A 22,500-nucleotide genomic window follows, 5' to 3' on the forward strand; every position below is an offset into this window, starting at 1 on the left:
TCCTTCCTTCCTTCTTGAAAATCATTAAGAAGCTGACATTGTGCTGACATTTCGCATCCCGTTTGTTTCGATTCGCTAATCTATAAGCCTTTCCCTTCAATGAATTTCGCAATGACATCGACAAGACCCCTCAAATCTCCACATCTCACAACGCACAGGCAGAAGATATTCATAATAATTCAAGAGAAATAGCACATTGTTTACCCCACCCCCACCCCCCCGGCAAAAAAAGAAAAAAAAGAAAAAAAAAAAAAAGGCGTAATTTTTGTCTTCTTTTATTTTGGGACATATGGTGAAATGATACTGAATTTCCGGTAAACAACGGTGTATTTATGCAGCCAATATAAGAGCATAACTCAGAAACAGAGGTGCTTTTTGCACGTGCAGTTCTTTTTTCTTCTTTTTTAAATAATCGGAACAAAAAGCTATCGTTTATAAACCAATGAGCAAATGTCACATTATGACTGTAACACCAAATTTTCAAACGCAGTTTCCAAGTTTTTCATGACGCACATGCCCCTGAAAGAACTGTTCGTGTGCTGAATAAGAGGCCAGTGTTGGATCACACGCAACCTGCTTCATGTTAAATCATCTCTCGGTTGCTGTTTTTTTTAATATATAAAAACATTTTACGCAACAGCTGCTTTTATGAAGTGGCCTGTCTTTCGTCTTCCTCACCCCTCTCGCTCTCTCTCTCTCTTTTTCCATCTACCGTCTCTAACACGCAGACACGTAAGTTGGGTCAATGTGCCAATATCTTCACTGTTAAGAGTTTATTCATTAATTTTCTCTCTCTCCGTTTCTCTCCCTCCCCCTCTATCTCTCCGTTCCACTCCCTCCCTTCTCCATATTCCCCACTCCCCCCCCCCCCCACCCCCCAATTCCCCCACTAGCATCTGCTCACACCAGCTGCAATGCTTTGGTTTGGTTTTAACATGATTTCATTCTCAAAAGCAATATAATATATTATAAACAACATCAAGTATCAAATACGCATTCAATCACGGATGAACAAGGCCTTGGTCTATCCTTTTGTCTCCACCCCCTTCCCTCCCCACCCCCCCTCTCTCTCTCTTCTCTTTATCCCCCTTCTCTCTCTCTTCCTCTCCCCCCCTCCCCTCCCTACTTCCCTCCCCCCCTCTACATCCCCTTCCACCTCACCTGCCCACACCAGCTGCAGGGCATCGGTCTGTTTGGAACTTTGTCGCCCCCCTTTTCTCTCTCCCTCTCTTCTCTCTGTGCCCCCCTCTCTCTCCGTAACTAATGAATAGATAACCTCATACTACAAGGGACATGTGATAGAGAACAGCAGGTCAGCGAGGAAGACAAAGTAATATGCATTGTATCATTTAATCCACACACACACACACACACGCACACGCACGCACGCACACACACCTATATTTTAAAATATATGTTATTGCGACGTGTTTTTTTTTTTTTTTTTACTAGACTTACTGTTTTATATTCACATTAGTATAGTATTTGTTAACATACACAATGTATGCTTTGTGTGTGTAAGTGTGCATGTGCGTGAGAGAGAGAGAGAGAGAGAGGAGAGAGAGAGAGAGAGAGAGAAAGTGTGTGTGTATGTGTGTGTTCTGTGCTGTTGTTTTTTTCTTCTCCTGTATCGTTTATTAATACCATGCTTGTGCCTGTGTGTGTGTGTGTGTGTGTGTGTGTGTGTGTGTGTAGGGGGAGGGGGGGGACTGGATGAAAAAAAGCGCGCCAGCGCTGATCTATTATCCTCGAAAATAAATAATTTGTCTTGTCTCTCTCTACCCCCCCCCACCCCCCCCGGCTCCCCTCACCTACACCCACCCCCTACCTCCCTCCCTTCCTCCACCCAACCTCACCTGCCCACACTAGGTGCAGGGCCTGCCCTTTGCGGGCGACGACCTTGACCCAGGCCCGGCCGTGGAGCGCCACCACGTCCACCTCCAGACTGTTGTGGCCGTGCCCGCGGCGCCCGTCGGGGGCTGGGAAGGGCCTCATGAGGCGGGTGACCCCGGGCAGGTGCGTGGCGGCGTGCACGAGGGCGGCGAAGTGGCTCAGGTTGCTGCTCTGTAGCTGGGCCGACTGCGTGGCCTCGTCCTTGCTGGACAGCTGGGGGAAAGGAAGGAAGGAAGGAAGGAAGGAAGACAAAGAGTTGTTAATTTTATTTATTTACTCACAGTCTGTTCATCTATGGGGATGATATTAAACTGAGGGAAGGCAAAGAGACAGGTAGGAACGTGGTCATTCTGACAACTGACAGCAATAAAAACAGAAATACAACATCAGCTGCTGCTACAACACTACTACTACTAATGATAATCAGAGAGAGAGAGAGAGAGAGAGAGAGAGAGAGAGAGAGAGAGAGAGAGAGAGAGAGAGAGAGAGAGAGAGAGAGAGAGAGAGAGAGAGAGAGAAAACGGACGAGCGAATGAACGAAAGAAATTTTATTTCACCAGTGCAATGAGATGAGCAATGGTACATGTTGTTTTTTTTCCCCAACCAGCCCTGGGGAGAGATTACACGAAAAAACACCCCCCCCCACACACAAACCCCCTAACAATAGAGAGAGAGAGAGAGAGAGAGAGAGAGAGAGAGAGAGAGAGAGAGAACTAAATAGTTAATAAATGAACATAAACATAAAACTGCCGGTACCACTCTGAGCGATACAAGCTGAACCGCTTCCACGCAGCGGAAATAATTACACTGAAAGTGACGATGAGCACACAACTCAACGAATGATAAGCACACAACTCAATGACTGATGAGCACACAACTCAGTGAATGACAATGAGCACGCAACTCAATGGATGATGAGTACACAACTCAATGGGTGATGATGACACAGCTCAGTGGAAGACGATGAGCACACAACTCAATGGGTGATGAGCACACAACTCAGTGGATGGCGATCAGCACACAACTCCATGGAAGATGAGCACACAACCCAGTGGAAGATGATGGGTACACAACTCAATGGATGATGAGCACACATTCAATGGGTGATGATGAGCACACAATTCGATGGATGATGATGAGCACACAACTCAATGGATGATGACGGCACACAACTCAATGGATGATAATGAGCACACCACTCAACGGATGACAATGAGCACACAACTCAAAAATGACGATGAGCACACAACTCAATGGATGACGATGAGCACACAACTCAATAAATGACGATGAGCACACAACTCAATGGATGACGATGAGCACACAACTCAATGGATGACGACGGGCACACAACTCTACTGACTGGACTTCTGGCCTGGCGGCAATGTGCCTGACAAGGAAGCATGTGTCCACGAGTTTCGAGTCCAACATAGGGACCGCGGTGGTTGTTTTATTTTTGCTATCCCCCCCCCCCACCCCTCTCCCGCCCCACTCCTCATGCTTGGTGGTCTGACAGCCAGTCTTTCGGATGAGGCAATAAACTGTGGTCCCATTCGCCGCATGTACTTAATGCACGTGAAAGAACCCATGGCAACAAAAAGGGTTGTCCCTTGCAAAATTATGTAACTTAACAAAAAATAACACACACACACACACACACACACACACACACACACACTAACAATTTAGATTAACAAAACAGACTTGCAAACAGAAAGGTGGAGAAAAAAAGAACCACCCCCCCCCCCCAAAAAAAAAAAGAAACAAAACAAAACAAAAAACAAACAAACCCAAACAACAACAACAATACAAAAAACAAACAACAACACCAAACAACAACAACAACAACAACAAAACAAAAACATAAGAGTATCGTTTGAACTATGGCGTCTTTCACGTTGAGGAATCTGTCGTGACCACACACACACACACACAAAGTAACACAATACAGTACAATACAATATACAAACACGGCACAAATACAACACAATTATACAATACGATAAAATGAATACATGAATAAATTGTTGGAATGACTCTGTGCCGCACAAGCTGTGTACGTATCGCCCGCCAACACCGGATAATGGCCGAAGCCAGTAACAGATGAGCGATCGCCCAGTCGATCAAAAGTCGATGAATAATGAAGCGGCACAGTGAATGGAATGGAAAACTGGCGGAATAACCAAGGACTTTCGGCAGTGACACTACCGTCCGTGCACCCCATAATTATGGGCTTGTGTCTGTCAGGGGTCTGACAATCTGAAAATGATTTGGAATGAATATAAATGGGGTGGATGAGTGAGTGACCAAGTGAGTAAGTGCCACACTCTCTCTCTCTCTCTCTCTCTCTCAGAGAGAGAACACACACCCATCCTCACCCCACACGAAAAACAAAAAAACCCACACCCACACAACACACCCACACAACACACACGCCACAAAGAGATAGAGAGAGAGAGAGAGAGAGGCAGAGAGACTGACAGAGAGACAGAAAGATTGACAGACAGACAAACAGACAGACAGACAGACAGACAGCTTGCAGTGGGGATCAATCAGATTAGGAAGGGCGGTGGAATGAACTTACTTAGTTTTCAATTACAGCTCGTCTTTTGCCCTTTCTGCCTCCTGACTGCCCTCCTGCGGGGCTCCTGTCTGTCTGTCAGTCTGTCCCTCTCGCTTAATGGCACGCACGCACGCCCACACAAATACACATTCTCTCTCTCTCTCTCTCCCTCCGCCCTCTCTCTCTCATTCTTAGATGAAAGACAGGTTTCTGAACTACCCTTAGCTTGTTATTATGTTCGGTTATGTTACCAGTTTATTCTTTTTTGTTGTTGTTGTTCATCCAAATCCAGGTTTGGTTTTCATATGTGCGTGTACAACACGTCCAACCATAATTATGTATTCAGGTAGGTGGCCTTACATTAAAACAGTTCTGGGTTGTTGTTGTTTTTTCTCTCTCTCTAGCTTTCTCAAACGCATGACCCGTCTGGCTCAAACACACACACACACACACACCTCTCTCTCTCAAATTCTCAAGTACGCAAACACACTATCTCTGTTTTTAGCATACGCCACACATTCATTCTCACTATGTCTATCAATCTCTCTAAAATTTTCAAACATGTATACACGCTATTTCTGTCTCCAACATACACCACAAACTGTCTGTCTGTCTCTATCTCTCTCTTCGCCCACCTTCCTGTCCTACACATAACATCTCCCTCTGCATTTCTCTTCTTTTCCTCCATACCTGTGTGTGTGTGTGTGTGTGTGTGTGTGTGTGTGTGTGTGTGTGTGTGTGTGTGTGTGTGTGTGTACGTGTGTGTGTGTGTGTGTGTGTGTGTGTGTGTGTGTGTGTACGAGTGTGTGTATTTGTGCGTGTGTGAATGTGTGTCACCACACATGAAAAGTGATGTTTGGCTCAAAATAAATCAGTTAATTTGTAAGAAGACAAATTAATAAAATTCTTTTTTAATCAATTATCAATTTATAAAAACCCAAATACTCACCCCGTGTCTTTATCCCACCATCACCACCACCACCACCACCACCCAGGAGATACCTCTGTTCTTTCCCACCAACTAAACCTCCATTGTGACACAGATCACCACCTCAATCGTTGGCTCTACTGTTAGTCATGACTCGCACTCAGCCTCTCTGTTAAACCGACTGGACTGGACTGGACTTTGACCCACTCTATTTGCAACAGGCGAGCCTTGATGGAATGACTCCACGCTGTAGAAATTAACATTTTCATCAAACAAGTAAGAAAGCAAGCCCAAATCAAGTGCAATACTGTTGAGGAAAGAAAATGGAGGAGGAAGGTTTCAGGATGGTTTAACTGAATCTCCTTGACTGCCACAAACGTATTACGTACGTGCACAGTGACGTCACTGATGACGTCATCAGAAAAAGGGAAACAGCTCTGGAAGGCTGAAAATTCACACAGTTTGTCTAGAGTATCTGCAGACCATTTTCTCAGTTTTAGGCTTATTGTTTTGGATAACATTTTATGACCTAAAACACCACTTTCTGCTGTTTCCCCCCTGGCACTGAAGGGGTTTTAAGGCGCTTATCTGCCACTACAGTGTTCGTGAGGATCTGTCTGGGTTCGATTCTCCCGCTGTCGCCCTTTCTCCCAAGTTTGATTGGAAAAATCAAAACTGAGCGTTTGAATCATTTCGGTTGAGATGATAAACCGAGGCCCCCGTGTGCAGCACGTACTTGGCGCACAAAAAAAGAGTCCATGGCAACTAAAAGTGTTATCATCTGGCAAAATTCTGTAGGAGGAATCCACTCTGATAGGCCCGCAAATATATAATATAAGCGCATGCTCTCAAGGCCTGACTAAACGCGCTGGGCTATGCTGCTGGTCAGGCATCTGCCTAGCAGAGGATATGGAATTGTCAAAACAGTGAAGCCTCTTTGAGAAACTGAAGCTAAAATGAATAAACAAATAAATAAATCAACAGACAACTAACTAAATAACAAACAAATAAATAAATAAACAAACAGATAAACAGAGAAAAGGGGTTAAGTTGGTTTTAGGCATAGCCGCCCCAGCATACTCGTCCTGGTCACCAAAGCGCTGCGTGATGATGGGGTTAATGTGGCCAGGTAGCGTTTCCTGCAGTCATTCTGGGGCAACACCACGTCAACTCGACACGAACGAGAGTGGACTGTATTGAAGGCCGGACGCGCCCAAAATAACTCCGCGAGGAGCAATTTGAGAGGGGGGTGGGGGTGGGGAGAGGGGGCTTGGGGTAGTGCTACTGACCCTGAAATAACAAACATACCAATGGAGTCTCTCTTTTTGAGGGCGGGGGGTGGGGGTGGGGGGGGGGGTGAGGAGGAAGGGGGAGGGGAGGGGTAAAGGGTGGAATCATTCCAGTTCTGCCCCAAAATGACCCATTAAGATTTATCTTGATTTGTGTGTGTGTGTGTGTGTGTGTGTGTGTGTTTCAATAAGAAAATAAAGATATTCCAATAGAAAAAGCGGGCGGGGTTAATATGCAGTAAGCGGTGAAGCAAAAAAAAAAAAAAAAAAAAAAGAAAAAGAAAAAAAGGCAGTGTGTGAATCATTCGTTCCTCACAGTACCAAACATATATGCCACACACTTATTTGCTGTGTGTGTGTGTGTGTGTGTGTGTGTGTGTGTGTTGTGTTGTGTTGTGTGTGTGTGTGTGTGTGTGTGTGTGTGTGTGTGTGTGTGTGTGTGTGTGTGTCTGTCTGTGTCTGTCTGTCTGTCTGTCTGTGTATTTTTCCCCGACAGAATTCCTTTTGAACTGCCTGTATCGATTAATTCATATTATGCCTTTATTTTTTCTTTGTGATCTTTTTCTTTTCTAAAAGGAGGAGTTTGTATTATACTCCATGTTTGGTGTTACATATACTTACCATGTCAAACTGATGCAAACTAGGCCTATTGGTTTGCTCTGCTTGGCCAAATTTCGCGCGGCTAACAGTGAAAAGACGGGCCCGCCCGCTCTCAGCCAATCAAACGCCTCTTAAAAGCTATAAGCGCTGAATCATTCCGTGGCCATGAACCAAAATGCCCCATGAGAACCACGGCGGAGACGCGGGGACGGACGGGCGGGCATTCGAGTTTGACATGGTAAGTATATGTAACACCAAACATGGAGTATAATACAAACTCCTCCTTTTGGTGTCATATACTGTACCACGTCAAACTGATGCAGAATTTAAAGCAAATGGAGGAGGGCAACGCCTACTGGTTCGTATGGGGAGCCCTTGTAACTGAGACGGCAGTGTTAGCCGCGACAAAGGAAATCCCCTTGGAACCGTCAGCCGGAATAGCTCAGTTGGGAGAGCGTTAGACTGAAGATCTAAAGGTCCCTGGTTCAATCCCGGGTTGGAAAGCGGGATTAAAAAGAAACAAAACTGCTTTAGCTTACTAGTACCTTTACTCTCAGTAAAGATCATGACTTGACACCTTTCACCAAGCCAAAAACAGCTTTCTGAACGTTTCGCCACATTGGTCTAACGGGCAGCGTGGTTACCTTACAAGCAGTCGTTCCAGGTTCAACTCCCGGCCTACGCACTCTCCCCATCCGCCCCCCCCCCCCCCCCCCCATACCCCGTCCCCCTTCTTCTATGTATCTTTCACGTTATCATATTTCAATGTATTCACATTTGTTTAATATTTTTAATTAGTCTTCGTTCATGTTTTACAATTCTCCTTCTACTTCTTCTTCGTTCGTGGACTGCAACTCCCACGTTCACTCGTATGTACAAGAGTGGTCTTTTACGTGTATGACCGTGTTTGTTTTTTTTACCCCGCTATGTAGGCAGCCATACTCCATTTTCGGTGGTATGTTTTAGACAAACGTGGTGTAGGCGGTCAAGGTCTGAACAGTGTGTTAGGTTTATGCGAATGTCAGGCATCTGCTCTTTAAAAAAAAAAAAATCCATATATTCATTTATCTGTTTATTCATTTGTTTGTTTATTTATTTGTTTGTTTATTTTCTTATTCATTTATTTATTTTCTTATTTATTTATTTATTCACTTATTTATTTATCTCTTCATCTATTTATTCATTCGTTTATTTACTTATTTACTCGTTTATTGATTCACACAGCAGTTGTGGCGTAACGTGTATGGATCAGCCCACACACTTTGACATTTCTTTGAAAATGAAACTTTTGCCATGGGCCGCGATCTTTTGAGACTTTTTAGTTCGACCGCGAGTAGGTAGGGCAAACATGAAATCGACCACGCGGCTTCCGACACATTGTTTCGGGTCATTATCGCCGGAGACGCAGGTGATAGCGGCAGCCACCTCGTTAGCCAAACAAGACGCCCCTAGCTTCTGGGGTTGACGATAATGGGCCACTACTCTGTGCTGCTGAACACTGTAAAGAGAGAGAGAGAGACAGAGACAGAGAGAGAGACAGAGAGAGACAGACAGAGAGAGAGACAGACAGGCAGACAGACAGACAGAGAGAGACAGAGAGAGAAGCAAGAGACAGAGATGCAAGACAGACAGAGAGGAGAGACAGAGAGAGAGAAGCAAGAGAGAGAGGGTGGGGAGAGAGAGAGAGAGAGAGAGAGAGAGAGAGACAAAGACAGAGACTGAGAAGCAAGAGAGAGAGGGTGGGGAGAGAGAGAGAGAGACAGAGACGCAAGAGAGAGAGGGTGGGGAGAGAGAGACAGAGACAGAGAGAGACAGACAGAGAGAGAGAGAGAGAGAAGCAAGAGAGAGAGAGAGAGAGGGTGGGGAGAGAGAGAAGAAGAAGAAGGGGGAAAAAAGAAAGAAAGAAGGAAAATTGTAACAAGTGAGCTCTGAATGAAACTGAGGAGGGAAAAAAAAGGCATTACTGGGATCAAAGAGTTTGCTGAACTGACTTGACTTTAAGGACTGATGTACTAACGGTACCACTTGAAAAGACATGAGTGGGCAATGACACCTGCACGCACGTACACACGTATAATTATACACGTACACGTACGCACGCAACATAAATCAGAGGTAGTGTGTGTGTGTGTGTGTGTGTGTGTGTGTGTGTGTGTGTGTGTGTTGTGTGCTGGCAGAAAAGTCCGCAGTAAAGACATTCTACTCAAAACAGATTTACCCTCGCACTACACTCACACCCTCCTCCACCCACCCCTTTACAACCACCACCTCCACCCTCAGACAGCTGTGGAAGGGGACAGCAACCAACACCCCTACCCCCACCCCCACGAACCACCACCAACCACAACACACCACCCACAACACCTCCACCCCACCAACCTAAACACACGACCACCCCACCCCCAACACTTTACAACACACGACGACCACCACCAACCACCACAACTCCCAACCAACCACCAAACACCACCCGACCCCCCTTAGTCTTTAACGACCACCACACACCACAATCACCAGACCCATCACCACCCAACCACCATACACCACCCCCACCACCCACCCACCTACCCACACAACCCGTACCACAAACCACCACATCAACCACCGTACACCACCCCTACACCCACCTCGCACCAACCAACCACACAACCCCCGCACCACACCCACCCACCACATAACCACCCCCACACACCACCCACACAACCCGCACCAATAATCACTTCACCAACCACCGTACACCACCCCCACACCCACCCATCAACCAACCAACCACACAACCCCCGCACCACACCAACCACCCCCACACCCACCAACCAACCAACCACCACACACACAACCCACACCCCCACACCCACCCACCAACCACCACCACACCACCAAACACCCCAGCAGAAGGTGACCCTCCGAAAGACAGGACGAGGCCAGGAACCATTACATTCCCCATCATTTCCCCTGCATCTCACTGATGCCCTGTGACCAGCACCGCCCCCTATCTCCTCACAGGGAAACACCACCCCACACTGCTTCCAGCCTCCCGCCCCCCGCATTGCCCCCCCCCCCCCCCCCACACACACACACACCCCACTCCCCTCCCACCCTACCCTCGAGGTCTGACACTGAAGTGATCGTCGCCAATCCTCAACCGAATGATGGCCCCGTGGTAACGGATCCACCCGGGAAGTGAGAGGATCTGAGCGCATGGGTTCGAATTCCACGCTTCCCTATTTTATCTCCCCCCCCCCCCTCCACAAGGCCTTTTGAGTGGTGGTCTGGGCGCTAGACATTCGGATGAGATGATAAACCGAGGTCCCGTGTGTAGCATGCACTTCTTCTTCTTCTTCTTTGTTCGTAGGCTACAACTCCCATGTTCACTCATATGTACACGAGTGGGCTTTTACGTGTATGAACGGTTTACCCCGCCATGTAGGCAACCATACTCCTTTTTCGGGGGTGTGCATGCTGGGTATGTTCTTGTTTTCATGACCCACCGAACGCTGACATGAATTACAGGATCTTTAACGTGCGTATTTGATCTTCTGCTTGCGCTTACACACGAAGGGGGTTCAGGCACAAACAGGTCTGCACATACCTTGACCTAGGAGATCGGAAAAATTTCCACCCTTTACCCACCAGGCGCCGATACCGAGATTCGAACCTGGGACCTTCAGATCGAAAGTCCAACGCTTTAACCAATCGGGTATTGTGCCCGTCGTTGCGCACAGGGATGAGATTCTAAATTTTTGCAATTCACTGAAACCCGGGGGGATGAGGGGTGGAGGGGGGGGGAGGGGAAGGGGGAGCTAAGCGCTGCATTGGGCGATGGCTCTGGCAAGGGATAAGCGGGCGAAGCTTCCTTGAATTGAAGAGATCTATTGAAAGAACAGTGTGTGAATTGTGCAAATGGTGGGGTGCAGTTTGAAAGCTGAATTGAAAATTATGGTCTAATAAGAGGCATTTAGAAGGCTCTCCTGCAATCAAAACTAGGGAATTTCATCTAAACATTAGCATTATAAAGGCGCGTGGTGAATAGAAGTGTTTTAACCACGGGCTACAGTCTGAAGCTGAATCAAAAATTATGGTTAAAAAAACTGAATCAGTATCATAAGCAGCATTGACTTGCAGTTGTGTACCTTGTCAAATGAAGAGAGTTACCATCAATTACTATTTGTTTATCATTTGATCTCCTGGTCTCATCGTTTCTTAATCATGGTTAAAAGGGCATTTGGAAGGCTCTCCTGCAATCAAAAACAGAATCTCATCTGGACAAAGGTATTCAAAAAGGTACATAGAATAACTGAATTGGTTGAATAACAAACACATAAAGCATACAGATACACAAATGCAAATCACAAAGGTACGTTTTTAAAAGATCTGGTACGGTATAAAATTTATTCACTCAGGAAAACGAAGAGATACAGTGTGAATATTGTTTTCAATACATCTCTCTCTCTCTCTCTCTTGTCTCTCCTTCTCAACAACAATACAATGGCCCCTGCTATTATCGAAATACACAAGAATCACGTGCTGAGTGCATCTGTGTGTGTGTGTGTGTGTGTGTGTGTGTGTGTGTGTGTGCGCGCGCGCGCGCGTGTTTGTCTTTGTGTCTCACACACACACACACACACCAGTATGCATAAAGTGGGTGACGCCAGTCTCTGTCTAGCTGCAGTGCGACTGGAAACGGAGAGAGAGAGGGGGGAGAGACAGAGAGGAGGGGGGGGGGCCACAGAGAGAGAGAGAGAGAGAGAGAGAGAGAGAGAGAGAGAGAGAGAAGAGGGGCTGAAGTCATAATCATACAAAGAGACAGACAGAAATATTGATTTCTGGCAGTGACCCATTATTACTGACTTTGTCAACGGCATCAAGCTTTCTTTTGAAAAGGTTTTATTGTTTTAAAGTGAAGAAAAAAGCAACAGACATGGCTATAAAACAACATAGTTAAACAACAACTTTTTCATTCTGCTTCCATTCTCTCTCTCTCTCTCTCTCTCTCTCTCTGTGTGTGTGTGTGTGTGTGTGTGTGTGTGTGTGTGTGTGTGTGTGTGTGTGTGTGTGTGTGTGTCTTCAGCCCTGATATAATAATAACAATAATGATAAAGACAATCATAATAACAATAATGAAAAAGTACTTATGTGGCGCAAACTTCCCATACAGTGGGCTCTAAGCGCCTCACATGAAGCAATACATATACACTAGTGCATAATAACACACCTATGCACATTGAAAAACAATACATGTATATATATATATATATATATATATATATATATATATCCACTAAGCCAATACTACAAACTGCAGATAAGAACAATCACACACACACATACACTCTCTCTCTCTCTCTCTCTCTCTGGTCGGCTCGTCTTGCAGCAACGATGATGAATGTCCGCAGTCTGTTTCGTTCAATGGTCTCTCTCTTGTTTTTTCCTTGTGATTAGGCAGAAACATGAATGGATCCTTCTATTTCTGTCTGGCGTGCATTCTAAAAATATATTTCTTTACAATGAATAATGCGCTTGTTTGCTGGCTGGCTGATCCCCCACCCCACCCCCCACGCCCCTCCTGCTCTGCAATTTTCGTTACGTGATCTGCCAGCATCAGCACACTGCCAGCACTAACATCAGCCTAACCTGCGTGCTCTTCTTCAAGGCCTCTCTGCGGCTTTCCCTCCCGTCAATGGAAAAGTCACAGGCGTTTCATTTCACGGTGTACTAGCTTTCCTTATCAGTCCTGCAAACATTCCCATCAGTTCTGTTTTGTCAGCCTCCCACTGACAGCGGTCCACCTCCCCCCCCTGTCCCACCCCACCCTCCCTCACCACTTTATTCCACCGCTCCTGACCCCATTCCACCCTTCGTCCCTTCCTCTCATCTAACCCCCACCCCCACCCTCATCTACCCTTCCCCCCTTCCTCACCCCACCCTCTATCTACACGTCGCAGGTTCCTCTAATCTACCCTTCGCCCCCCCCCCCCTTTCCAATATACCCCTCGCCCCTTCCCCAATCTACCCTTCGAACCCCCCCACCCACCCCCAAAACTCCAAATCTACCCTTCGCCCCTTCCTCACCCCACCCCCAATCTACCCTTTACCCATTCCTCTAATCTACCCTTCGCCCCATCCCTCTCCATTATACCCCTCGCCCCATCCCCGCTACCCTACGAACCCCCCTCCCCGTCCCCCAAATCTACCCTTCGCCCCCTCAATCTGCCCTTCACCCTTTCCTCGCCCCATCCCCAATCAACCCTTTGCTCCTCCCCCCCCTCTCATCTATCCTTCGCTCACCCTCCTCCCCCAATCTACCCTTCACCCCTCTACCCCTAATCTACCTTTCGCCCCCCCCCCCCCAACCCCCTCCACCTAATCAATCTTTCGCCCCCTCGCCCCAATCTACCCTTCACCCCTCTCCGCCCCTTAATCTACCTTTCGCCCCCCCCACCCCCCTCCACCTAATCAATCTTTCGCCCCTCGTCCCAATCTACCCTTCACCCCTTAATCTACCCTTCGCCCCTCTACCCCAATCTGTCTTTCACCCCTCCATCCCAATCTACCCTTCACCCCCCCCCCCCCCAATCTACTCTTCGCCCCCCACCTCAATCCATCTTTCACCCCTCCATCCCAATCTATCCTTCACCTCCCCCCACCCCCCCAATCTACTCTTCGCCCCCCACCTCAATCCATCTTTCACCCCTCCATCCCAATCTACCCTTCACCCCCCCCCCCCCAATCTACTCTTCGCCCCCCACCTCAATCCATCTTTCACCCCTCCATCCCAATCTACCCTTCACCTCCCCCCCCCCCCCCAATCTACTCTTCGCCCCCACCTCAATCCATCTTTCACCCCTCCATCCCAATCTATCCTTCACCTCCCCCCCCCCCCAAATCTACTCTTCGCCCCCCACCTCAATCCATCTTTCACCCCTCCATCCCAATCTATCCTTCACCTCCCCCCCCCCCAATCTACTCTTCGCCCCCCACCTCAATCCATTTTTCACCCCTCCATCCCAATCTACCCTTCACCTTCCCCCCCCCAATCTACTCTTCGCCCCCCACCTCAACCCATCTTTCACCCCTCCATCCCAATCTATCCTTCACCTCCCCCCCCCCCCAATCTACTCTTCGCCCCCCACCTCAACCCATCTTTCACCCCTCCATCCCAATCTATCCTTCACCTCCCCCCCCCCCAATCTACATTCACCCCCACCCATTCTACCCTTCGCCCCCCACACCCTTAATCTACCTCCCCCCCATTCTATCTTTCACCCCCCCCCCCCGCTCCCAAATCTACCCTTCGCCCCCCACCACGCCCCCCCCCCAATCTTTCTTTCACCCCTCCACCCCAATCTACCCTTCGACCCCCCACCCCCCCCGCTCCCCACCCCCAAATCTGTCTTTCCTCCCACCACCCCAATCTACCCTTCACCCCTCCCTGCCCACACCCCAAATCTACCTTAAAGATTATAAGTTGCCCTCCCACCTTCCTTCTCTATCTCCTATCTCTGTGAATGGATAGAGCGCTGGAATCTCGCCCCGGTTTCCTGAGTTCGATCCCCGCCGCACCTGGTGGGTTTTGTGTGGAGGTTTTCCCCATCTCCCAGGTCAACACAATGTGCAGGGCAGCAAGTGCCTGGACACCTCACGTGTGTACACGCACGCACAAAATCAAATACGCACGTTAAAAATCCTGTAATCCATGTCACGTTCGGTGGGTTATGGAAACAAGAACATAACCAACATGCACACCCCTGAAAACGGAGTATGGCTGACTAGATGGTGGGGTAAATAAACAAAAGGGCCATTCACGTAAAATGTTACATGCGTGTGCGTGTGTATGTGTGTGTGTGTGTGTGTGTGTGTTTGTGTGTGTGTGTGTGTTTGCGTGCGCGCGTGCGTGCGTGCTCGTGTGTGTGACTGAAACCTGATTGAATGACACAGGAAACAATTATTGATGAGCGCCCAATGGTGGCTGTCAGTCGGCTCTACCAAGGTTGGCAGCCTGCTGTGCAAATGACTTATTGTTTGTAAAGCGCTTAGAGCTTGGTCTCTGACCAAGAACACGCACGATGTAAGTACCAATATCGTCATCACCATCATCATCTCCCCAACCCCTTTCTCTCTCTCTACCTCTCCCTACCCACCCCCACCTCCCTCGTCCTCTTTTTGTCCATCCTCATCTCTCTCTCTCTCCATCTAGCAAGCTGCATTGTATCCAGTCTACTCAACAGAGACCCTATTAAGCAAGACCACAACCCCCCGCCCCTCTCACTTCCTCCCAGGAGAGATCTCCCTCACAGCAATGATTTGACATCGTGGCCAGTTTGTTCCACGTCTGCGCAGTTGGGGAAAACGACCCTGGACACTGGTTCGCTGACACAGGTCAAGGGCAGAGACTAACGGGCAATGTTGGTTGACCTTCTTCTTGGGCGGTCAGCTAGGGCCGGTCCTCGGAATGGTCACAATTGGAGAGACAATGGCTAAGGCTGGGTGCACGTTGAGCCACGCATGATGCACCACTGAGGGGGGCGGAGGTTCGATTCCGGGGCGTTCCCCTTACGGACACCAAAATTCGACTGGGTCCTTTTCTATGTTCCATGTTAAGTCAAAATAATCTTTATTGGGGATAAAAGAATAAGCTGATGCAGCTTTTTTTTTCAACAACCTGCCCTAAAAGACCCCCCCCCCCTGCCCCCCCCCCCCAAGAAAAAAAAAGAAAAAAAAGAAAAAGAAAAAAGAAAAAAAAAGATTAAAAAAAAAAAAAAAAAAAACCACCAAAAAACAACATACATTTGTTAAATAATAGTCTGCTTCTGAGCGGAAGGACGTCTAAATTTTTGCAGTCAGTATCTGTCAGTTTTAAATCTTACCTTCAACAGTATTTCAGCTTTTCTGTGCAAATGACTGACGTGTTTGCGATCAGTTTCGGTGGCATTATCCCATGCAGTGGATGCATAGTTTATGAAGGATAAAATATGTGCGTGAAAAATAATTTCCCTGACTGAAGATTAAAATTTTCTTTAACCTTGCTAAACTGGAATATTCTTTCGGAAATTCGTTTTCCCAGATCAGCAATAATTATGATCAGACTATAGCTGGTCAATGTCAACAATGACCACCAATTCTCTGTGTGGTGTAACTTCAGTTCTTTGCCCCTGGATGTATGAAGTTGCAAATGAGGAGTGCATGAGGACATTTAGTTTTGCCTGTATTTATGGACATGTGGTTCAGCTCAGTCCATTTTGACCTATCAATTTATGTTGTTCCGAAGATTATTAAAAAAAAAGTTCGTTAAGGATTTTCATTATTTGACTCAAGTAAAGTGTCGTCAGCGAACAATTCGCATGTGCACTGTAATGACAAGTCATTAATATAAATAGAAAAGAGAAGTGGTCAAAGCGCTGATTCTTGTGGAACACCAATTTTCACAAGCAGACCTGCTGGAACTGATTTGAACCAACTGATGACCGTCACTGTGAAAGGGGACTGCTTTTGGAAGGTCGGCGTGAAGAGACGACCAAAGAGCCTGACTACTAAGCTCCATCTACTATTAAAACAACAACAACAACAACAAAACAACCCTCTGTTATTACCTACACACCTACCCCTCCCCTCCCTCCTCCAGCCCCGCCATCACTGTCGGTCTCCCATCTTGTTTCTCTGTCTGTCTCGCTATCTCTCTGGATGCGATTCTCTTTCTGCCCCCTCTCCCTCCTCTCCCTCTAGCTTTCTCTTCTTGCCTGACTCTCATTCTGTTTCTCGAAATGACTTTTACCCCCTCTCTTTCTCATTTATGCATGTCTCTCTCTCTCCCCCACCCCTCCTCCTCTCTCTCTCTCTCTCATTTTCTGTTTCTTGTCTGTCTCCCTATCTCTTTCCCCTCCTCTCCCTCCAGGTTTCTATGCCTGCCTGCCTGTCTCTTCATTCTGTTTCTCTTCGTGTCTCTCTCTCTCTCTCTCATTTTCTGTTTCTTGTCTGTCTCCCTATCTCACTGGATGTGATTCTCTTTCTGCCCGTTTCCCCTCCTCTCCCTCTAGGTTTCTCTGCCTGCCTGTCTGTCTCTCATTCTGTTTCTCCTCGAGTCTTTTATTCTCTCTCTCTCTCTCTCATTTTCTGTTTGTCTATCACTCTCTGTTTCCCTGTCTGTCTCTCCACCCCCCCCCCCCCCCCCACTTCCACACTATTACAGATGCAAGCCGCAGACAAGAGGCGGGTCACGGCCTGTCCAGTGTAAAGTGCGTGTGGCCAGTCGTGGGTCCCTGAGGGAGAAAGCCCTCCCCATCCCTTCACTCCTCAATCCCCACCCCTCTGTCCCCGCCCCTCAATTTCCGAGATTGTGGTCAGGTCTGTATTGATCGCTACAGAAGTCTTCCCCCCCACCCACCCACCCCTACCCCCACCCTCACCCCCTCTCCTAAGCACACACCCGGATGTCTTGGTCACCAGGAGACAAAACTTTGTGTGGGATCGAACTGAGAATCCTGGAAGAAACTCACGGGCAACGGAGAAGTTGCTCTTCTCATTGTAACGCACAACAGTGTCAACACATGGTCAACGACGATTCTGCTGTATTAGGAAATCGGGATTGTTATTCGTTCCATTATTCATCCTCCCTCACACACACACACACACACACACACACACACACACACACACACACACACACACACTACATCATACAACACAACAACCCTGTCACAACCAATGTGCATGAGAATGCCTGCCTCTGTCATCTAAACCCATGCCACCCCACCCCACCACACCCCACCCAACCCCACCCCTCAACCTCTATCCATTCTCCTCAGCCACCCTTTTCCCTGCCCCCACCCCCACCACTACCATCATCATCACCACAACCATCATCACCATCATCACCACCACTACCATCATCGTCATCGCCACCACCATCACACAACCATCATCACCAACAGCAGCAGCAACAACGGAACCATGCAAGCGCAAGCGACCACAGCAGCAGACGAGACGCAAACCAGCCTCGCGCGCACCCGAACATCCACCCCACCACCCACCACCCACCCTCATCGCACGCACGCAAGCAGGCAGGCAGGCAGGCGGGCTGGTTTGCACACAGGCTATACGTGCAAAGTCTGTGTGCTTCGCTCAAGACATAAACTCAGACTAGAAGTAATAGCAGCAGCGAAAGCAATCTCTGGCCTCGATATCATCATCGTCACTAACATCATCGGAATTCCCTTGGCTGCAACCCCTCCTCCATCTCCTCCTCCTCTTCCTCCACTCTCCTTAGTCCTTCCTCCTCCTTGTCTCCAGATCCAGGCCATGCCACGGTTGTCATTTCAGCCGTGAGACATCTGTCTCTGTACCACGTCTCTTGGAATATCTCCACTTTTAGTGGGGTTCTCTTTTTTTTTCTTCTCCTCCTCTTCTTCTTCCTTGTATCCACAGGCTGGAAAGTTGTGGGTTACATAAATATTATATTCGTACATCATTCAGGACATTGTTCCAGAGAAGTCGTGTGAAAGTTTCGGTGACTGAAGGTTTTTATTTTTATTTTTTTTAATTTTTTTTTTTCGCGGACGGTTTACCCACAGACACATTCACACACACGTGTGACACACACACACACACACACACACACACAGAGTCACACACAAGACATGACACAACGTGTGGTGTCATGGTTGACTGAAGGAGAGACGGAATAATCATTGTTGCTGTGGTGTCGTGCACTGTGTGACAGACAGACAGACGGACGGCGAATCACCAGTGAAGCCTTCTCTCTCTCCGAGTTGCAACAGGACATTTTTGGAGAGTGTGTGTGTTTCTGCTGTTGTTGAGGTGTGTACTGCGCTGTCGTGGTGGTGGAGGTGGAGGTGGTGGTGGTGGTGGCAGTGGAGTCCTGGCTTCATGAGTTTGGTGTCGTGACATCAGAGACAGGTGAGCCTCAATTCAGTCCAGTCTTTAACACTTCTGGTTGTCACATAGCACCTTTTCGTTGGAGTACAACTTTCTCTGGCTAGGAGCTGTACTCTGGTGTATTTTCTTTTGGTTGGCAGACCAAAAAGGCTCTTTCGTTGAAAAACGCGCGCGCGTGCGCGCTTTTGAACGAACGCACACACACACACACACACACACACACAACTCATGGACACTTTCACACACACACACACACACACACACACACACACACTGTCACAGGCACACACACACATACACACTCTCCCTCTCTTTCTCTTTCTCACACACACACACACACAAACGATACCCACCCTCCCACACACACACAAACGTACACGCAGATCAATATACAATGATCATGGCGGGAGATGTAACATGGCTACAAGTTATTGAACAGCAATTCATATGCGGAACACGGAGGAAAAGACATCACATGGTGATTTAATGTTCTTCGCTTCTGACACAGAAAGCACTCGCCCGCAACGCAGAAAAAAAAGCAACCTAAAGGAAATCAATATCAATTCAACCAACTTTGCGAAATAAAAGTCTGTGTGTGTGTGTGTGTGTGTGTGTGTGTGTGTGTGTACATCTATACACACACACACACACACACACACACACACACACATATATATATATATATATATATATATATATTCTCCCCCCCACCCCTTTTTTTACGTCAGAAATTTAATGACCCTATATTTCTCTTAATTTGAATCAGAAAAAAATCCAGAACAGCTTCAAGAGGCTGTCAATCGACTGAACATGAGTGCGTGACTGCTTCCTGTTGTTCATATTCAATTTGTAGGGCAGCGGGACAGAGACTTAACCCTTTCACTGTTGCTGACGAGCACGCAAGTCAACCTATCATCTCACTGAGATCAAACGGACCCGAGAGAGCAGGTAAGGGGTCTGCATGAGTCTGCTTATCGTTAAGTACGTTCCCAACTCCACAGCAATACTCCATTATACTTAGGAACAATCTTAACTCTAGTAAGCAAACTCAGCGCTGCAAGATCGCCTCACGCAATCACGACCCTAGTTGTTTGTCTCCGTTCTTTATTTCCACTATATTTCCTTGAAAAAGCATTACTTTGTGCTGCGAAATTGATTACACCACTGCACTAAAAAAAAAAATAATTAAAAAAAAAAAAAAAAAAAACACAACTACACAAAGTGCACCGGGTTGCACGTCAAATCCATTCCAAGCTGACCTCATTTCACCAAGCTTCAGCGGTCAAAGGGTTAAGGCTGGGGACTGGGTTGCGCAAGAGTTCTTAGCGGCGCCAAGTACGCCCAGGAAACGAGAGAATCATTCTGAGGGCTGGGGATCGAACCCCACACCCGCCACTGTTTTTCTGTTGTTGTTTTTTCCCCTCCACTATACCCTGAATGGTGGTCTGGACGCGAGTCACTCGGATGAGGCGGATATTACTAAACCCAGGTACCGTGTACAGCATGCACTTTTCGCTCGGAAAAAAGAACCCCACGGCAACTACAGGGTTCTCGCTGGTTAAAATTCTGTAGAAAAAATCCACTTTGCTTGGAAAACAAATAAACTTGGAGGCAGGGGAAAAAAAAGGTTGGGAGGGGGGCTGGGGGGAGGGGGGATGGCGGGGGGCGGGGGTGTGGTTTAGGGAGCTGGGGGGGGGGGGGGATATAGGTAGCGCTGCACTGTAGCGACACGGTCTCCCTGTGGAGAGAGCAGCCAGAATTTCACACAGATAAATCTGTTTACAATAAATTACAATACGACACGACACGACACGACACGATGCAATACAAAGCAATACAAACTCAGCACTGCTAAGATCGTGCGACCAAGTCTTTAGGAACATGTGAGGAAGAAGACGGGTGGTGGTGGTGGGGGTGGCGAGAGAAAGGGTGGTGAAAAGGGAGAGAGGGGGTAGTGTTGTGTTGGGGGGGGTGGGGGTTGTGGGGGGGACGGCGGTGGACGGACGTCACCATGTCCATGGATGCTGAAGGAGAGGTTTCAATTCCAATCACAATTTTCACTTATTTTTCTCTCCTATGTTTTTCGTTTGTTGTTCAGTCCTCACTTCTTTACATCCTTCCGTTTCTTTCTTTCTTCGTTCCTTTCTTCCATTCATTCATTCACTCTTTCCTTTTTTCTTTTTATCATCCTCTCCCTCTTTCTTTCCTCTTTTAATTCATTATTCCTTTCTTTTCCCTCCCTTTCCATCGCCCTTTTCATTCTTTTCTGTCTTCCTTCCTCTTTCCTTCTCTCCCTCACCACCCCCCATCCCTTTCTTCCTTCATTTTTTTCCAGTTTTTTTTTCTTTTCTTTTGCGTTAATTTCTTTCTTTTCTATCTTTCCCTTTTCTGTGTTTCTTTCTTTCCTTCCTTTTTAAAAATATTTTCTTTCTTCTGTCCTCCCAACCCCCCCCCACCCCCGTTATTTCCCTCTTTCTTTCATCCATTTCTTCTTTTTTTTTCTTTTCTTTCTTATTCATTTCTTTATTTTCCAGTATTTCTTCCTTTCATCCTTCTTTCCTTCCTTTCTTTAATTTCTTTCTTTTCTTCTTTATTTAGTATTTTCCTTCCTTTTTCCTTTATTCATTCCCTCTTAATGCCCCTCTTTTTTTTCATATCTTTTTTCGTTTCATTCTTTCTTTCTTCTTTTCCTTGTCATTTTATTTATCATTTTCTATTTTTCTTTCTTTCCTCATTTTCCTTCCCTTTCCTGTCCTTCCATTTCATTACTTTCCTTCATTATTCATCTCCTTTTCGTTTTTCTTTTGTTTGTTCTTTCTTTTTCTTTCCTGTCTTTTCTTCTTCTTCTTCTTTTTTTCAAACACATCTCCGTTATGATCAGCATATCGGTATCACAGGCTAGATGTAGGCCAATGCGACCTCGGAGCAGACTTTTATGACCAGGATGATCTTTCACATTGCAGTCAGCTGAGAGAATCCAAGCTTCAGCAATTTTTTTTTTTAATTTATATTCTATTTTATTAATATTCAGTGGAATGAAAGGTTAACTGTATTACAACACAACACACTAAAACGCAACACAACATATTACAACACGATGTATTACTATTCAAACACAACACACTACGATTTAGGTTTAAAGTTCAAGGTCCCATAGCTTTTAAAACTTTTTTTTTTACGGCCACAGGGGAAGTGAATTCATATCCACTGTGTCCAGGGCTCGGCACAGGAAGGCGGGGCCCAGTCCTCTCCTTCCACCACTTTTAACCTCCCAACCCCCCTGCCCCCCCACCCCCCCTCCCCTCTCTCTCTCTCTCTTAAATACTGTATGATATGGA

General features: G+C 47.0%; 1 protein-coding gene and 1 non-coding gene across 2 annotated transcripts in view; one reads left to right on the forward strand and one right to left on the reverse strand.

The window, feature by feature from the left end:
* LOC143293511 (uncharacterized) overlaps positions 1-22,500 on the reverse strand; it is a 119,183-nt gene that overhangs the window by 32,924 nt on the left and 63,759 nt on the right. The window contains exon 5 of the mRNA XM_076604414.1: positions 1,857-2,106. Within this exon, the coding sequence (XP_076460529.1) occupies positions 1,857-2,106 (250 nt within the window). The remainder of the gene's footprint in view (positions 1-1,856; positions 2,107-22,500) is intronic.
* Positions 7,709-7,779, forward strand: Trnaf-gaa (transfer RNA phenylalanine (anticodon GAA)). The gene has a single exon. It is a non-coding gene; the product is annotated as a tRNA-Phe (tRNA).

This window comes from Babylonia areolata, chromosome 19, assembly GCF_041734735.1.
Source record: "Babylonia areolata isolate BAREFJ2019XMU chromosome 19, ASM4173473v1, whole genome shotgun sequence".
Lineage (NCBI taxonomy): Eukaryota > Metazoa > Mollusca > Gastropoda > Neogastropoda > Buccinidae > Babylonia > Babylonia areolata.